This window comes from Hippoglossus stenolepis, chromosome 16, assembly GCF_022539355.2.
Source record: "Hippoglossus stenolepis isolate QCI-W04-F060 chromosome 16, HSTE1.2, whole genome shotgun sequence".
Taxonomy (NCBI): Eukaryota; Metazoa; Chordata; class Actinopteri; order Pleuronectiformes; family Pleuronectidae; genus Hippoglossus; species Hippoglossus stenolepis.
Window position 1 is genome coordinate 5,377,402 of NC_061498.1, and position 18,137 is coordinate 5,395,538.

Below are 18,137 nucleotides of genomic sequence, written 5' to 3' on the forward strand. Positions count from 1 at the left end.
AGTTACAGTACTATTACTCTGACATCGTGTACAAACAGATGTTTAGTGTCAGTTAATCTGATTATTATCCACTTATCATTATTATTAATCCACAAACCTGTAATGGACATTTCACCGATAATCCAGGCCACTAAAATGAGAGAAATATAATTCTGTTATAAACAAATAACTTCATCATTTCATATGAATATTTCTCAAGCAAAGGCATAATTTCTTTTCTTTTAGGTAAATTGTGCTCCATCCACTTCATGGCCTCTACTTCCAGGTTTATATCAGCCACAGCGGCACAACTATATTAGGTGGTAATATCAGTAAGAGTAAGAGTTTGACATTTTGACTGTCACTATTTTTAAATCAACTCCCTCTCTCTCTCTCTCTCTCTATCTTTACACACACCCACACTCGAGGGCGCAGGCCAATTTAGGCTGTGACTGACCAAGAGACAGTGTGTGTGTGTGTGTGTGTGTGTGTGTGTGTTTGTTTGTTCATCTCTTTAAAAGTATTTTCATGTTTGCCTAAAAAGCTAAAAACAGCTACAAACCATTAACTTGTTCCGAGATAACACAGTTGAGTAAACACACATAAGTCAGAGATGAACTTTTGAAAACGAGCAGAACGACTCAATGTCAAAGGTCGTGCTGTATGGTATTGTGATGGTATGTGCCTAATTCATTTGTTGACATGTGTGTTTTATAATTGATAGCTGTGACCTATAGCTCCCCTCAGGCCAACATTAACCTCTGAATGCCACATGCAACAACAATGTCTCTACTGTCACACAGTTACTGCTACTGACCTCAAGGTTATTAGCACCTTTTCTATAATGATGTATAATTCTAAACAGAATCACTCATTGTGAGTGTAGACAGCAACAGTCCAGTTACAGGTATTGTGCTTTTATGAAACGCCTGTTTAATCGACATAATGTGACTTTTAAAAAAATATATAATTTATTCAGCTAAATTAAAGGTATAAAGAAACTACGGAATCTCCTTTGGGTCAATCAAAACAGGTGTTTTGTTAAAGCGCTGCCCTGTTTTCTACCTGATTGACATTTATTTATTTCGCTTTTTGGAAACACTTTGTTTTACACATTGCGTCTAAGTGTTTATTTTTTGTATCTAATTAAAAACTAATCAGGTAAGTTTCCGGTCCTGATAATCTACGGGATCTCTTTTGGGTCAATCGAAACAGGTGTGTTCGCAAAGGCGCAGCCGTCTAGCTTGACCCACACGTGTTTCCGTAGCTGTGAGAGCAGCCAGCTGTTAGCTAAAAAGCTACCTGAGCGACAGGTACCAGCCGCTGGACCGCAAATCACCGCACGAGTCCCGCACACACCCGCAGAAAACAATGACCGTCGCTTTGCTGTAGCTTAGCTTTGTGTGGCGGCTTCAGCTCGTTTCGCGTCATTAGCTCCGCGACACACGCTTGTTAGCCGGGGGTGGCTAGCTGCTTAGCTAACGTCAAACGCGGAAAATCGGCTATCGGTCGCGGGGTTCTTTGTGGAGGAGGAGCTGCTGCTGCTGCTGCGGGCACCGACACACCGACACACCGGCTCAGGCACCATGAACGTCGCTAAGAGCGGGTATCGAGTCTTTTCAGCCAACTCGTCCGCAGCCTGCACGGAACTGGCCAAGAAGATCACAGAGTAAGAGTCTCCTCCATGTTGTGTCCCCCCCCACCACCACCACCATCACTGCTTCATGTAAACAATACAGTAACCTCCAGATGTGCAGGTCAAAGCCTGGGCAGATGTTTTTTTAAATGTCAGATCACTGCAGCAGATGCTACCTGATGTGTTTGCTTTGTCAGTGAGGAACGTGTTGTTCTGGGTGAGACACTGCAGGTGAAACGTCCTGCTGCAGGATACTTCTCATCGTGTCACACTGGGTTTCATTCAATTAAAGCTGTAATGTGACGTGGGAATGATCAGAAACATCTTCTGCTGCAGGATGTGTCTGATCATAACCATCTCACACAGCCCCTGAAGTCCCAAAAGATGATGTTAAGTTGTCATCCTGTGGGAACAAATTCCTCTCTTGTGTGCACGAGATAAATTAGTTGTGCACACCGATGCTTAGATTAAAAATATATATAATCTTTTGGGATTTCAGGGTCTCCGAACACTTTCCTTCAATTAAAGCTGTAATGCTGTGCTCTTGTTTCTCAGGAGGCTGGGAGTGGAGCTGGGGAAGTCTGTCGTCTTTCAGGAGTCTAACAGAGGTGATTATGTTTTTATGGTACTTGTAGTTGTCTTCACTTTAATATCTTTTTGATACTTTTTTTCTGAAATTAACTGATCATGTCTTTTGTTCTGCACAGAGACGAGAGTGGATGTCAAAGAATCTGTCCGGGGACAAACTATCTTCATCATCCAGACAATACCAAGGTCGAGAAAGACACTGCACAAGGAATTTGAAAAGCTCAGACCATCGATTATCACAAACTAAAGTTCACACGATGTGCTGTTCTCTCTATGTTTTCTTGCTACATCCAGAGATGTCAACACGGCCATCATGGAGCTGCTGGTCATGGCCTACGCCCTCAAGACGTCCTGTGCAAAGAACATCATCGGAGTTATTCCTTACTTCCCCTACAGCAAGCAGTGCAAGATGAGAAAGAGGGGCTCCATTGTGTGCAAGCTGTTAGCGTCAATGTTGGCCAAAGCAGGTACATGCAGCGAAAAGCACGTCGACCAGAGCTTTGTTACAAAACTCTTCTTGCAGTTGACAGTGCAGTTAAATACCCGTGTTTATTTTAAGAAAGGCGACTCATCTGTCTTCTACCCCAAAGGATTAACACACATCATTACCATGGACCTGCATCAGAAGGAGATCCAAGGCTTCTTCAGCTTTCCGGTGGACAACCTGCGTGCCTCGCCTTTTTTGATACAGTACATCCAAGAGGAGGTGATAATCCTTTTTCAGTATTTATTGCATGTGTTTGAGATTAGGCGTTGGCCAACCACACCTACACACGTAATCAACCAATCAATCTGGTAGAAATATTAAAACCTGTTTCACTTCCTCCTGTCAGATTCCTGATTATCGGAACGCCATCATTGTAGCAAAGTCCCCAGCAGCAGCAAAAAGGTAAATGAAGGAAAATAACAACACAGACTCCATCTTCTGTCATAAAATAATAACATTTAATGCAAACTATACATTATACCAGCACTGTTCAATCCTATATAAGCTGCTTTCAGACATGCGCTAAACTCCAAATGTCTGAGTTAGCTGCACCGGATATTTTCTAGAACATTTCCTGCCAGTCCCCTTGTAAAATATCTCGAAAATGTCCGAGTGAGCCCATGTAAGAATACAGCAGCTACCTGTTTTGTTTTCTTCTTCCAGGGCTCAGTCCTACGCAGAGCGCCTGCGTTTGGGTCTGGCTGTGATTCACGGCGAGGCGCAGTGTTCCGAGTCTGACATGGCCGATGGTCGCCACTCGCCACCAAGTGTACGCAACACCACCGGACACACCGGACACACCGGACTGGAGCTACCTTGTAAGAACGCCCATCTTTGTAGAGCGCCCTTTGGTGTTTCAGGTCTTCTCTGCAGATTTGTACATCCAGTGCTTGATAGATTTGTTTTATTTTACTTGTACAATTTCTGCTAGTTTAATTCCTCAGTGCTTTCAAGTTTATTATCTCAATACTTCAGTGCATTCACACTGTAAATCCTGCCCACAACCTAACACAGCTCTTACTTGTGCAATCCTGTTTAGAGCTGATTCTGCTGTTTCTCTCTCATACCATCAACTCATACTCCAAGAAATTGTTTTTTTGTGTTACTGCATGTTTTTAATTCCACAGATAAACTACCTCTACTCACGCTGCATCTTCAGCAAGCTGCAACTCATAACTTACAAGTAGTGACGTGCTTAATAATAATAGACTCATTCCCTGCCTGTCTCTGGGCACATATACATTGATTTAAAATAGAGTATTTATTTGTTTTAAATATACTAATGTAAGTCTGGCATATAGTTTTCCACATATTTGCAGTATTCATTTCTTAAAAGGCCATGAACAGTGAATGGTTCAGTCTGAGAAAATATCAAATGACTGTGTCATTGGCAAATGACTCCACAATATTTGCATCCAGTGTTCACTTTATTATTTGGTAAAAAGTATTTCTATTCTTACTTGTGTTTTATTCTCACCCTCGACTTAAAAAATCCTCCTTTGGAACAAAAACACAAAAATTACTTCAACCCTGGGAAACTTATAAATGTTACCACAATATGTCTGATCTGTTGAATTCTGTAAAACTAACAAGAGGATTTTCCAAGTCTGGGCATCATGTGTTTGTCATGTCAAATACTTGTGCATTTGTGTTAACGTGGTGTTTATTTGTTGGTAATAGCAGGCAAACAACTGTTCCCCGGCATAGAGCTCCCAAGTACGGCCATAAACTTAACTTACATCTGACTACGAAATGATTCCTCCTCTAATGGCTCCTCAGTTCATGCATGTGAACAGAAAGGGTTTGTGTTGCATCTTGTGAAAGTACAGTCTGGATTCCAGAGGGCGAGTTTATGAAAAACTTTGATTAATCGTCACTGTGCCCGGACGAAAGTTTTCCCGGCCAATCAGCCCCAGTGTGCTTCATACTATATGCTATGGCATGGCATGTTTGATTTGAAATGAGCAACACTCATGTTCTACTGCACCTTTCTAAGATTCCAGACAGCTAGTTCTACAAGATGGCCAAAACCCTCCTTTCTTTCTGATTTTAATTTGAAATTCATAAATCAAACCAAAACCATGCCAAACATTTTAGTTTTTTTTTGTTTGTTTTCATTTTTCACCTCTATATCTGGACTCATCTTGCCAATCAACACATGGTGCATCCATATTAAACCTGCTCTTAATAACCTGATTAACATTTGGTCGTAACTGCATGTGATGGTAACAACGACGCATGCTTTGGAAACCCAACATCTAATGAAGGGAAGCAGAAATGTTATGAACAGAAGGTTGAATGTGTAGTTTGCATCCTCAGTGGTTAAACAAAACTTATTCTATCAGCTGTAATATTTAGTTGCCGAATTACACTTTTATTTTTCTGGTTGTTATTTCAAAAATGTCCTAGTTAATCCATTATTATATTAAATTCTATCACATGATTGTTGATACTAGGTTCTCTTAAGCAAATTGCAGACATCCTGAATTAATTGTAGAGACATCTGACCAAACATTTCTCAGGTAGCTTGTTGCAGTGAGACAACATAACTGTGAGAAGCGCGTGTCCTGCGAACAACGTGGCTTATGCTGTTCTAGAAGTCTGAGTGTGACACTACCAGGTTTTTCTGATGCTGTGGGACTCACGGTATTCAGCAAAGTGTTCTGCAAGGCATGCCCCTCCTCTCTCTGCTTCTTTACACCTCCTCCTCCACAATCGGCTTCGCTGCCTGATTGTTTACCAGTTGTTCATTTCCCTGTTCCCCTTTGAATGAGCACATTTACATGCACACCAATACTCAAACTGCAGCTATTAAACTGGGTCATATTATAACAAACCTTCAGTTTAACTTTGATGCCTCAACAACACGGTTTCTAGAGTAATTTTGATCAGTAAGGTTAAAAAAAAACTAAATGCAGCTGTTGCATCTCGTGTGATGGGCGAGTGAGATGTAATCTGAGTATCGTGTGCATGTAAAAGCAGCCGCTGGCAGCAGTGACGTTCGACTGAGGACTGACCCCAGAACGTTGGCAAGTGTGTATGAAGAGACGCTCTCGAGTGCTTGTCAGCCTCTGTTGTCCTCTGGTGAGATAACACTGTGCTCACTGGTTCATATGCAGGCTGCTGCCATGTTCCTGCCCCAGCACAGGCCTGAGGTTGTGTGTTAAACATGGACTCCTGATTGGGTATCCTGGGCAGAAAACCCTGTCACTTGATTATGTTTGCATGGCATGTTCTGGTTAAGCATTTCCGTTTAATCTCCCTGGGGTAGGTGGGGTAGAATGGGGGGAAATATGCTGGCTTTTGATTTCCATTTTAAATATGAATACAGGATTATTTTACTTCAAATCGAATTTTTACAAATGAATAACATCATTCGTTAACCCTATGATTTTGGGGTGTAAATTTGCCGAAATTGCAAAAACCTTTTCTCAACCCATTTTACCCAATCTACTGAGGTTCCTTTTTGATTAGAGGAAACGTGGTTCACTCATTCTGCTTCATGAGCTCTCACAGGTAACCACTTGTGCTTTTCTTTTCAGTGATGATGGCCAAGGAGAAACCTCCCATCACTGTAGTCGGAGACGTGGGGGGGAGAATTGCCATCATTGTGGTAAGATGCTGAATATACAGAATGTTTTTATTAATACTCTTATGTATACAAATACTATGGCCGACAGTCTGTAAGTTCCTGGTGAAATTCCTGGATCTGCTGCTTTTTTTTTTATTCAGACCAAAGTTTAATAGGTTCTTCCTTTTCCCATCACACCATTCTACCAATTTCCATGAAAGTTGGTTCAGTAGTGTTTCCATAATCATTCTGATAGACAGACAGACAAACAAACAGCAATGACAACATTCCCTCTAGAGGTAATTAACTGTGAACCTTTGCTGACTTGATGTCTTGTTTGTTTTTGCACTTGTGGCTGCTCTCCAATGAACATTACATAATGTTATATCATATAATTATATTGGGGTTGATGTGTTCCGGCCATGATCCTAAACTAACAACTAATCCTGTGAGGAACAAACTAACCACAAACAAAACGCTGGATTCCCTTTACCGCCCATAACAAGGAGAGGAAGTAGAATCATGAGCCGCATCCAATTAGATGATCAAAATCAAAATGATGCTGCCATGTGTGCGATCCTTTTAATGTCCAGGTAAATAGGAAGTAAGTCAATGAGTAAAGACGAAGTGTGTTATGATTGTTTGATTAAGTCTTGGTTACAGATTGTATTTGTTCTGTCTTTTTCCAGGATGACATAATAGATGATGTCGGAGACTTTGTTGCAGCCGCAGAGATCCTGAAAGAAAGAGGAGCCTATAAAATCTTCATCATGGCCACACATGGTTTACTGTCTGCTGATGCTCCGCGCCTCATAGAGGAGTCGGCCATTGATGAGGTGAGGAAAGCTGAATGAGTTGTTTTCAACAGTGTGTATTCCTTCTTGGGTTGAAGTCAGATTATAATGTTTTGATGGCTTAATTTAGCTCAAATGTTGAATGTCAGAACTCAATGTTCATGATAAAGGTCTAAATCAAATCTATTTTTTAATTCAAATAGAAACAGTCTCATTGAAGCTGGAAAATATCTGGAATATTTGGTCTGTATATTTTCTTGAGTTTGCCGTTCATATATGAAGAACACAGCAGGAGATTGTCTCTGTCTGACACGTTCATAACAGTAGGAAAAAGTGCGTTATGTTCAGGCGAGCTGGGGCACCTGGATAACGATGAAAGATTCTGCTGCAGCGGCGTCGGCCCTCATCGCCCCCAAAAGCACCTCTTCTTCATTTTGAGATATTTCTATTCTTCATCTCATGTCTGTTGCATGTTGGAAACATCAATGACACATTTTCCTGCAGTATTCTCACATACAGCCCCCTCTGGAAGATTTCAGGCAAATGTCCAGACATCAGTGCAGGACTGAACATGTCTGTGTTGTCTGGGTCCTCAGGTGGTGGTCACCAACACCGTCCCCCATGAGGTACAGAAGCTGCAGTGTCCCAAAATCAAGACGGTGGATGTCAGCATGATTCTGGCTGAAGCTATTCGCCGCATCCACAACGGAGAGTCCATGGCCTACTTGTTCCGTAACATCACTGTGGACGACTAGAGTTCTCAGACGGTGGAGGCTGAGGTGGGTCTGACAGTGACTGAGCGCCGGTGCACTTCTTCCCAGTCCTGTAAAACAAACATGCTAATGCCATGTTCCATGTGCTCTCTGTTGTCTCAAGGATCACATGTGTCCTAATAATGTAGAAGGAAAATGAAATGTACGAAAATGCTCCATGTTATTTATCTTTACAAAAGATGTAAAAAACGTTAAGGATGATTTGAGCTTGAATCTTTCTCGTCAGATTCTGAAGCCTTGGTTCCTTTACAATGTTTTGCTGCTGTCATTGATTTCCCCAACGTTTAAAAAGATTTGTTGTCGTACCTCAATATTTAATGATTTAAAGAGCTTCATCTGCAGACATTGAAACAGATGAGTTCCCGATGCTCTTGCTAGCCCTCGTGATCGGGGGTGCTTAGCACTGTGATTAAAATGCATTTAATGCGATGTGTTCAGACAACTGGACTCACTCCTGCTCACAAACTACTGAATATTTATTATGCAGCTTTTTTTTGAAGGAACATTTGGTAAAAGTTAGAAGTTTGTCGTCATCTGCAGAAACAAATGGGCCGTCCGTTTACATTGTCTTTTATTAGATGGTCTGTTCCACTGAGCTATAACAACTTACCTTTAGCAATACCTAGCTAACAATGTGGTTTAGGTTTTGCTTGCAGCTATTTCAAGAAATCCTCCTTTGAGATTCTTGCGATTACCTTAGTAGATGTGAATGGGACTCGGGGGGGGTGTTTAATTTTAAGATCTGAATTTGCTATTTGAAAAAACCAACCTACCAGCTGTGGGCTATAGAAAGAATTTTATGACCACAAATGAAATTCACCTCAGTATTGTGGTCGCGGCAGACCTAACAGTGAATGGCTTCATATAACAGGCAATAAATAGAAGATGAGTTATTTCTGATTGAGTGAACTGAACCTTTTAATACATTACAAACTGACTGAACATAGAACAACATACTGTACTTATTAACTGGCTGAAAGGAACATTAGCCTGGTTTCCAGAGCGGATCATGTTTGAAATTGCACCAACCTGCTTTGCTATAGTTATGTAGCAGTTACTGTATCTGCTAACTGCGAGTTGAAAGTCTGGAGCTGTAGAGTTTGGTTATATGCTGCATCCTTTAAGCCGGCTGCGTTACGCTATGTGAAAATAATACTTTTGGGAGACCAGTTTTGAGTTCCTGATGAGACTCTCAGCACTTAGACTCGATCCATGCATTCAGAGGCATCACTGTGCATATACAACCATTGCAAATTCCAATTAGATGGGCGACTTGCTACTTAAGGTTTTTTATGCATTATTATAGTAAATGGAAACCAATGCCTTTCTGGAAGGAGTAAACATTATCAGCAGCAGTCCTATAGTAAGTGGGTAAAAACATGTGAACAGCCGGATGGTCTGTGGCCCTGTTCACACCTGGTGTTAACGTCCGTCCTGAAGGTGTCTCCTATGTCCACTGTGTGACTCCCAAATAATTGTGTATGTCAGTCTGAGTTCTCACGTGTCCGATGACAATGTTGGTGTTTGTGTGTCTGTGTGTCGGTGAAAAGAGTCAGGAGGATCTGAATGACTGTGTGCAACTTCACTATAAAGAAAGATTTTACCCATTTGAAAAAATAGAAATCATTGTGTTGATGTTGTGACGGTGGCGACAAACAAATCAACATGCGGACAGAGAGAAGTGTAAAAATACCAGGACAGATATTAACACCATGTCAGAACAGGTTTGACATGTTGGTTTCTAAATGACTGGTTTGTCCCTATAACAACTGAACACATGCACCTGTCTGTGTCCTCTGAGTAAAAGTCAGAGAGAAGCTCAAGGGGAATTTAGTGCGTCTCTGCTGATTGACCCTTTTGCTCAGGGAAACATGCTTTACAAGCCAACGCACACGTATTTGCATTCAAAGTGTGAGATTGGCTTCCGTACAGCGGCCCTGTGCAACGTTTTGCTTTTTACCGGGTTTTGTTGGAATCCCCCTCATGTTCTGATGGTTTGAAGTTTTGATGCACACACTGGTGTTGTGTTGGTGCAAAGTTAAGGGGAAGTCCGTATCAAATGCTGAAGTTATGATCATATTGCAAAATGTCATGATGTCTTCTCTGTATGTAACCCCCCCCCCCTGTCTGCCTCTACAGCGTTTGTTATTGTCTATGGAAATAAAACTGTTCCCTCTTGTGCATTGTCTCCAAACAGGGAGAGTATTACTGTTCTTTTGGTGAATAATCAGACGCAGACCACGATGGTACCATATAATTGCAAAATTCTTACTTTATTAGTTCTAATCTATCTCACATCAAATTGGCAGCATGCACCACAGTCATTTTTCTTAATCCTCATATAGTCAATCTGGATTATTATTGATTTGTGTTCCTTCCACCTCACCTGTGGAAAAGGGCAAATGATAACCTCTATGGTTGGAATATATTATAATGTAGAAAAGTCGATGTTTAATTTCATTACAGCCTTACAATCAATATATATCTAAAAAATGACATAGAATTAAAATACAATTCCACCTGTTGAACCCTTGACGTAGTGACGGTCACAGATCCTGTACTCGCTAAAAACTTCTCAGGCATCTTTCCAACACTGAGGAGCTTCAACCAAGTCCAGGAGCAGAGACACACAGACACGCTCGTCATTTAAGGTGGGAGATTAAATGGTTTTCATAATCTGCTAAAAATAAAGATAATCCAATTATAAAATCCCGCTCTTAAACTGAAACAGTTAATATATCTGCTCGGTACATCTTGAATAAAATGTAAAGTCCACACCTGAGTTTTCAAAGGTACTCTCCGCCTCTCCGTCTCCGTCCGTGTGCTGCCGACCAGCTGGAGACAGCTGTGAGTTTAAACCAGACCCAAAGAGGAACCAGAGACTTGATAATCACAGGTCACTTCCTCGTCTCATTCTGGGGAAACAATGCACCTACTCTTGAGTGTTCCTGGAAAGAGGAAGTGCACCTTTTTTTTGTGTCCCTGTGGCCTTTCGGGGATTTTTTTTTATCAGAACATACATTTAGAGAACATCAAAAAGGTCAAAAACAGATTAAAGTGATGAGTAAAAGTGACACAGCAGTTTACATCTCGACATTATCGTGCTCCTTAAATATCAGAATTGGAGGAATGAAGGAGAGTGCCAACCCTCCTCCTCCTCACTTAGTTTTTTCGTCTTGGTTGAAATGAAAACCTGCAGCCTCTCTGGATGTAGAGTACATGCGGGTGTCATATAGAAAACAGTGTTAATCACAATTCAGTGCTGTTTGTCTGTCTTTTAGCAGGATAACACAAAAACCACAACCGTTTTATAAGCCCTCGGTCGAAGGGTAGGACGTACGCAGAGGAGGAACCCATTAACCTTTGGAGCGGATTCGATTGAGGGGGAGAAACCATTATTTATTGTTTTTACTTTAACATTGCGAGCTTAGGCTTTTTTTGGACTTTTTTGTGAATTTTTAAAAAGAAATGAAAATATCTGGCACATGTCGAGAGCACAACCAGTTTTTTTGTTTGTTTGTAATTTTTCACTTGACTTGGTTTACCTGAATGCTCACTGGAGCCTGAAGTTGATGAAGTATTTGCAGTAGTTTTGTTTTGGGTCTTTTTTCATTTTACTTTTGGTGATATTTTACTTTGGACCTACAAAGCCTGAGTTGCTGCTCAATCACCACCAGAGGGCACTATAATACAGAATGGAGAGTGTGTGGAATTCAATCCATGTGCAATAAGTCCATTGGGTCCTTTATTTCTCCTTGATAATTCAGTCAGTATCGACACTGCCTTCCAGGGAGGCTTTGGTTCATGCCTGAGAGTAATTACTACTACTACTACTACTATAGTACTTATACTAATAATATTAAGGACTACTTATTTTTTAGTCTTCTTCAAATCAACTTACATCACTGTTGGAGAGATGGAAGGACTCAAGTTGGACGGTAATTAGAGTGATTTAATTGAATATGCCTTTAACATAAAAAAAGACTTACAACAGAATAACAGGTGAAAGAGTTCAGCAGTTTAAAGCTTTCCAGATTCACCACTGTCACATATTATTCAGAGGAGACTTGAAAATAACTAGTTGATATTTATCGGGTGGTTTTATTAATCCTAAAATGAGCATTGGTGAGTAACACAAATGTCACTATGGTGTATTGATGAATAATCCCTTAAACATTTTAGTTTTTAAGAAAGGTCAGTCATCAATGAAGGAAAAAAAAAGAATTTATTGAAACATAGACAGTATGTATTCCAAAATCATATTTGACATGTGCGTAATGAGGTTACGCTAAGCAGCATTTCAATACAGACGGACAATCTACACATTTCACAGCATAATGTTTGATATATTAAAAAACAGCTTCCACCTTAAGCTCTTCTGTTGTTCACTTTCATAAAACGTCATCGTACGAGGACACAAACTCACTTTTGCATAAATACCCAAAGACTTCACAGTTATTGTGCTTTTAAAAAAATGAAAAAACCCAAAACACCAGCAACAAGAAACCCGAAGACGAAACGTCATATTTACAGAGATTTGTGTGAAAACGTACGATACATAACTCTGCTTCTACACATTTAGCACTGCTTCATTCACACTCAGTCATGTCTGTGCACTTTCTTGTTTTTTTGTGACTGCTCCAGCAGCTCAGCCACATTCTGTCAGGTCGTCGAGGTGGAATCTGTTCTCATCATCTCATGTTCGTCCTCATCAGAGCGTCTGTGGGTCCAAAGCTGACGAGGGAGCATAGTTCTTCAACTCGGAGTCTTGGAAACATTTAATTAACACTGTTTGTTTCTGTGCAGTCAGCTCCCAGTGGGCCGAGCTCTTTTCCTCCCAGTCTCTTTCTGTGCTGCTGCTCCATCACTATGAGATGATGCAGCTGTTGGTCTTGTTCATGGGAGGTCGCTTGTTGCTCTCCTTGGGGAAGGTTTCCCGTCTCCGGCACAGCGCCGGGTTGAGCCAGCTGGGCAGGTTGGCCTGCAGCAGCAGCTCCTTGAACGCCTCCAGCACGTTGATGTTGTCTTTGGCCGAGGACTCCAGGAAGCTGTGGTTCCAGTCCAGCTCCACGGTGGACAGCACGTCCTTGCTGAACACCTGTCGATCACCTTGGCGGTCGATCTTGTTGCCTATTACCACGATAGGCGTGAACTTGTCCTCTTTGACCTCCAGGATCTCATCTCGCAGACTCTTCACGGCCACCAGGGACTCGGGGTCGTCCACGGCGTAGACCAGGGCGAAGGCGTCGCTGTTCTGGATGGACAGCTTCCGCATGGCCGGGAAGGAGTAGCTGCCACTGGTGTCCATGATGTTGATGGTGACTTTCATGCCCCCCACCTCATACTCCTTCCTGTGGAGCTCCTCCACCGTGCGCCGGTGCTTGGGTTCGAAGGTGTCTTTGAGGAAGCGCTGGATGATGGCGGTCTTACCCACTCCAGCTGCTCCCAGAAACACCAGACGCACCTCTGTCCTCTCCTTCACTTCCATCGACATGGTGGGGTCTGCTGCGTTGTTCCTCCTGATGTGAAAGAATCTCCTCTTGTGTTTATCTTGTTTCTCCTCCAGTTCACCTGTGGATCCTTGTCTGTGATGGAGCTGGATGTTGGGTGATGACAGCAGATGCATGTGCCTGTCAGGCTGCACTTCTGTATTTATGTTCTCTGATGGTGCCTTCCCCCCCTCTGCTCTCAGCCAATCAGGAGAGGGACATATCTCTCTTTGTGAACATAAAGCAGCGAATCAGAGACACTGATGCAAATATAGTAGAGTAAGAGGGGGAAAGAAAAACAGGTGGAGAAGGTGGAGAACATTTCCATGTGTGTAAGCAAACACAACACAGAGGTGGGGTTGTTCCAGCCTCTAATAATACTTATCATCTTAAGAATGTCATTTAAGCAAACCTGCAAAGAAAAGAAACATGTTCTTGTTTTTTCTATTCTTGTTTAAACTTCTTGATGCATAAGTTATGAAATAATAAAATAATAAAATAGCTTTTTTGCCAAAAATCCCACATGAAAGATGTAGAACATGACTTTATAAGACAAAAGCTCCAGATACTAAATGAACCTTGTGGTGAGCTTGTTCTAAAGCAGATTCTAAAGCCACATGGTTACCGACTCGATTCCTAAGTTTACAGACTGAATGGAGAATCAAAAGTTATATTCATATATAGTATTTGATATAACAATGAGCAAAGCATTTCTGCTGAGCGCGTTCACAGGCGAGGTCAGTGGGTTTAGTCGGAGCGTCATCAATGCTCTGACCGTCATTTTGGTTGCTGTCGTTAAAAGGTCATGGATGTAGAGCAGCTCTCTGTGGACCAGCCACACACGAACAGTACGACCACAAATTGATGCTAATGTCCAAAATAAAACGTCATTTGATCCGTGCAAGACTGTTATACAATATGGAATATTTCCCTCTCCAGCAGGGGGAGACCTGAAAGCGTGATTGTTCATATAACAATCCTGAAATGCATAAAATCCTGTTCGTTTTATTTCATGCACAAATCTGCTTTGCTGCAGACAAATCTGCATCTGTTTCTCATGTCAGACTAGATTTAGTCTCTGGAGACGTTTCTCCTGCACTTGCTGGTTTATTTGCACACATGACCAAGGGAAATTGGTCCCTGTGGTCACATGCCAGATGCTGAAGTGAAGAGGCTGCCGGAGATGTTTTTGTTCCTGCGCACTCAGCAAGCGTGACCCTTGTGTTTGCCTGGATTTGATGCGATGATTTTAGGCACGTTGTGTTATCTGCTGCGCCGAAGTGCATGTTTTGACCTATTTTGCATTGAGTGTAAAAAAAGTGCATGTTCGGTATCTTTGTTATTGCAGCTGAGATTCACATGCAAACCCTGAGAAAACCTGCTTGCTCAGACACAGTAGAAAAATATTGTTACAGGTTTCATTATCGTACTCGCACATGCTCCCGCAGCCCAGGCTTTGTCACTTGTTGCTATGATACCACAGAATCATTCGCTGAGAGCCGAAAGGGTTTTCCAAGTTGAAACATGTCACGTTATTTGAAAATGTAATTGTTAAATGTGTAGAATCCTGCACCTCGGTTCCTCTTGGCTTGTTTCAGATTAGATTCGACCACATCTGTGCCAAGACTGCACATTGGAATTGATTCCCTCTGTGTTTTATTTGCTCTCTGTTTATTTCTTGCATAGAAAAGCCTCACAAAAGTGCATCTCCTGTTAATATGGTTGTGTGCTGCTTTTTCTAAACTCCCAGCCAGGGACTTGGGGATGTTAAGTCTGACCTCTGTCCTGCATTCTCCCCCAAACCGTCCTGAAACTAAAGCTAAAGGCCCCCGAGCAATTCAAGTCCCTCTCTCAGGTTCTTCACTTCATTAAACACTGGAGCCAAGACGGCCCCAGCAAGGGAGCACATATATTTCATTTTCTCCCAACCCATCCATCCTGATGTTTGCTCACAGGTCAGGGCGCTCTTTGAGGTTAAAGTGAAAAAACGACTTGAGAGGGGAAAGAATATAAACTTTGATGAATGAAAATACAAGGAGGGTTCAGGTTGATACAAGGATGGGATCTATTTTAATAGAGAGCGTATTTACACTGTCATCTTCTCTCCTTATTAAATAGTTGTGCAAACATATTAGCAGAGGATTGTGTGTATTAACAGTCTTCAGACATGGAGCAATGTTAGCATTTCAAGCGATGTTTCTGTCTGCATGATGAATCTAAGTCTCCTTTTATTTAAACTTTCTTTTCCACCAATTTCTCAGGAAAGTATCTGGCTATTTAGCTGACAAATGCTAAGCATTAATTTGTGGTTTATATTTTTAAATAGCAGTGTGACTCCAGGGATGGCAGTGCAGTGCCAGTTGGTCAGGACCCTTGTATTTAAAGAAATATGCAAATCCAATGAGCCTGTCGGGAGCTTCTCCAGCAGCTGCTTGTTCCTGGGCTGTTGTGCAACGCGGAGCTGCTCCCACCGGCTCAGAGGTGTTAGTCTGTATTCGATTACTGTAAGAACGGCCTGTTCTCTGAGCACAAAGTCTGTTATCACTCACAGAGAAAGGACACCCTCTCCGGACCCTGTTTGCTTTATCGATAAGTTATGATTTCTGTGCACGGCTCAGCAGCGTCTCATTAAAGTCCTGAAAGAAGAGAGGGGTGTGTGTTCTGTTTACTCATCACTTCAGGTTCCTTAGAAAGCTCCACGTCTAGATCTAGTTTCAGGAGGTGGCACCTGATGACATTTACACAACAGTGTTTGATAAGCTGGTGCAGGTACATCAGCATTAGTTGGTGCAGTCTGCAAACATTGGCACACAGTACCTGGCTGAGACAGTCACGTGTGTTTCCATGATATAAGTGTGGTTTGGGTTTGGTGTGTTTATCTAGGTGTGTGTGTTGATTTGAGTGGCAGCCCGGCCAAATCTAGCCAGGACACCCTGTGGTTTTAATGGCACCGATATGTACTCAGTAGTCTATATTTGGAAAAGTTAAAGTTTGCACAGTGCAAAACAAACAGTTCCTAATAATTATCAGTGAGGGAGTGTAAGTCACACATGAGTCATTGTCTTCGTCTTGTGTGGCATAAAGAACGTGAACTGTACGCTGGTGTAGAGCTTGACCCAGAAACCCCACATGACGTTGATGTAACACCGAGGGTCTGATGCCGCTCCATCATCCGTCTCGCATGACAAACAGCGTGACGTGTGCATAATGGCCCGGGACAGGGAGCCATGGATTCTTTCCCATGGAGACTGAAGCTGTGTGAATACTTTTTAACAAGAACAGACACAACTTCCACAAGCAGCTGCTGCTTCACAGCTTCCTCCTCGCTGGAAGGTTTTAACTGAGATATGCCCAGTACAGATGATAATAACAACTTTTCTTACCTTGTTTTTAATATATCGTAATTAAACCCGTCTCATTCTGTAGATGCTAACATCTCATAACATGTCCAGAGCAGAGAACTCACAGAAACCCACTAACACCAGCCTGCTAATTTCTCATAGTTTGTCTAAATCCGTCCTTTTAAGTCATCGGCTTTGGGACTTTCTGCCGAGTGGGTGGCCTCCTCCCTTGTTGGTGGCAACAGGTCTGATGTTGTCCATCGCCTCTGGAACATCATGCCCTGGATAATGAGAGGTGTGGCGGTGGAGGGGGGCACATACAGCTGCGGTTAGCCGGCGGTGGCTGGTGTCCCCACGCCTCGCTGCACTGTGCAGAGCTCTCTGGCTCGACTCCGTGCGTGTCCATGACTTATTCGAGATGAAGATAAGAAATTCCTGTTTTCTCAAGCAGCAGCAGGTGTTTATTCTGGCATTGAGAGAAGTATGTCTGATGCTCAGTGTCCGTTTCCTCGTCGCTGACTGGACCTTCGGTAAACACACTATGATAACTGTACAGTCTGGAGATGTGTGGTGGGAAGTGGAAAACTTCCTGTGCGTGTTTAAGCAGGTAGAGAAAGAGATGATACTGTTAGTGATGTTCCCCTTAGAGAAGACAGCCAACTTATTTCATACTGTTGCAAAGCATCTGGACAAAAATCTATTTATTAACAACTAGCATCTAGTGCCATTTTCAATTAAGTTGATCAATATTGTAACAACACGTGAGTCATTAATATTCAGAATTGCAGGTGATTCTCTCACTTTTGCTCTAAAACTTTTACGAGTCACAGATTTTTTTTCTCTGTTCTATTGATGGATTTTTAACTTTTCTTACATTTGTAAAGACAATATAAAGCCACCAGTCACCAATTATAACAACTACTTTAGTTCACTTCTTTTCTTATATGCGTTAAAAACTATTTCTCTGGAGACACTTATTTTTATACATCTTCCCTGAGCTCAGAAAGAAAAGCCTGTGATGATGTGTGTGTTTTGTTTAAGAACAGGATCATTCTCTCAGTCCAAACACAGGAACACTTACTGGATCATTTTTTTATTTAAAAACTAAAAGTTCAGATTTGATCATGTTTAGATTTGGAGATATGTGATTCTCACTGTATAGCTGCTGTTGGTTTTACAGTTAAATGTACTGTGCTAAAAGCCGTTAATACACATTATCAGTGTGTACACCTGACCTCACAATGACTCCTGCAGGTCGTCCAAACGCCCCTTATGAATATATGTAACCATCTTTATGTATATATATATATATATGTATGTGTGTGGTAGAGATGATAGATTCAAGTTCTGTCCTCATTTCAGCCTCTGGCCTCATGGAGCTGAACTGTCCTCACAGAGCGCTGCAGACACCGTGTACTTCTTAGAGCTCATCACTGTGACTCTGCTCTGGGTCGTTTGAAGCATCAGGAGCCGACTTCA

General features: G+C 41.9%; 2 protein-coding genes across 3 annotated transcripts; one reads left to right on the forward strand and one right to left on the reverse strand.

Moving 5' to 3' along the window:
• The first annotated feature begins 1,191 nt into the window (after nucleotides 1-1,191).
• Nucleotides 1,192-9,033, forward strand: LOC118123219 (phosphoribosyl pyrophosphate synthase-associated protein 1). 2 transcript variants are annotated; one of them, XM_035180446.2, is made up of 11 exons: nucleotides 1,192-1,648; nucleotides 2,171-2,223; nucleotides 2,323-2,389; nucleotides 2,498-2,670; nucleotides 2,794-2,909; nucleotides 3,037-3,092; nucleotides 3,354-3,508; nucleotides 4,371-4,406; nucleotides 6,233-6,303; nucleotides 6,951-7,097; nucleotides 7,652-9,033. In XM_035180446.2, exons 1-11 carry the CDS (start codon nucleotides 1,566-1,568, stop codon nucleotides 7,808-7,810), a joined length of 1,116 nt encoding a protein of 371 aa, XP_035036337.1. In that variant the 5' UTR covers nucleotides 1,192-1,565; the 3' UTR covers nucleotides 7,811-9,033. The 2 variants fall into 2 exon arrangements, with proteins under 2 accessions (XP_035036337.1, XP_035036338.1); XM_035180447.2 differs by lacking the exon at nucleotides 4,371-4,406 and having other exon boundaries at nucleotides 1,193-1,648.
• A 3,001-nt stretch (nucleotides 9,034-12,034) lies between these two features.
• On the reverse strand, nucleotides 12,035-13,472 carry rasd4 (rasd family member 4). Its single transcript, XM_035179729.2, has one exon. The coding sequence runs from the start codon at nucleotides 13,452-13,454 to the stop codon at nucleotides 12,696-12,698; it is 759 nt and encodes a 252-aa protein (XP_035035620.1). The 5' UTR covers nucleotides 13,455-13,472; the 3' UTR covers nucleotides 12,035-12,695.
• Nucleotides 13,473-18,137: the final 4,665 nt, after the last annotated feature.

Coding starts and splice junctions, on each gene's coding strand:
- rasd4 (XM_035179729.2), bottom strand. CDS start 13,454: ATGCATCTGCTGTCATCACCCAACATCCAGCTCCATCACAGACAAGGA.
- LOC118123219 (XM_035180446.2), top strand. CDS start 1,566: ATGAACGTCGCTAAGAGCGGGTATCGAGTCTTTTCAGCCAACTCGTCC. Junction 2,224..2,322: donor CTTTCAGGAGTCTAACAGAG/GTGATTATGTTT, acceptor TGTTCTGCACAG/AGACGAGAGTGGATGTCAAA. Junction 7,098..7,651: donor AGGAGTCGGCCATTGATGAG/GTGAGGAAAGCT, acceptor CTGGGTCCTCAG/GTGGTGGTCACCAACACCGT.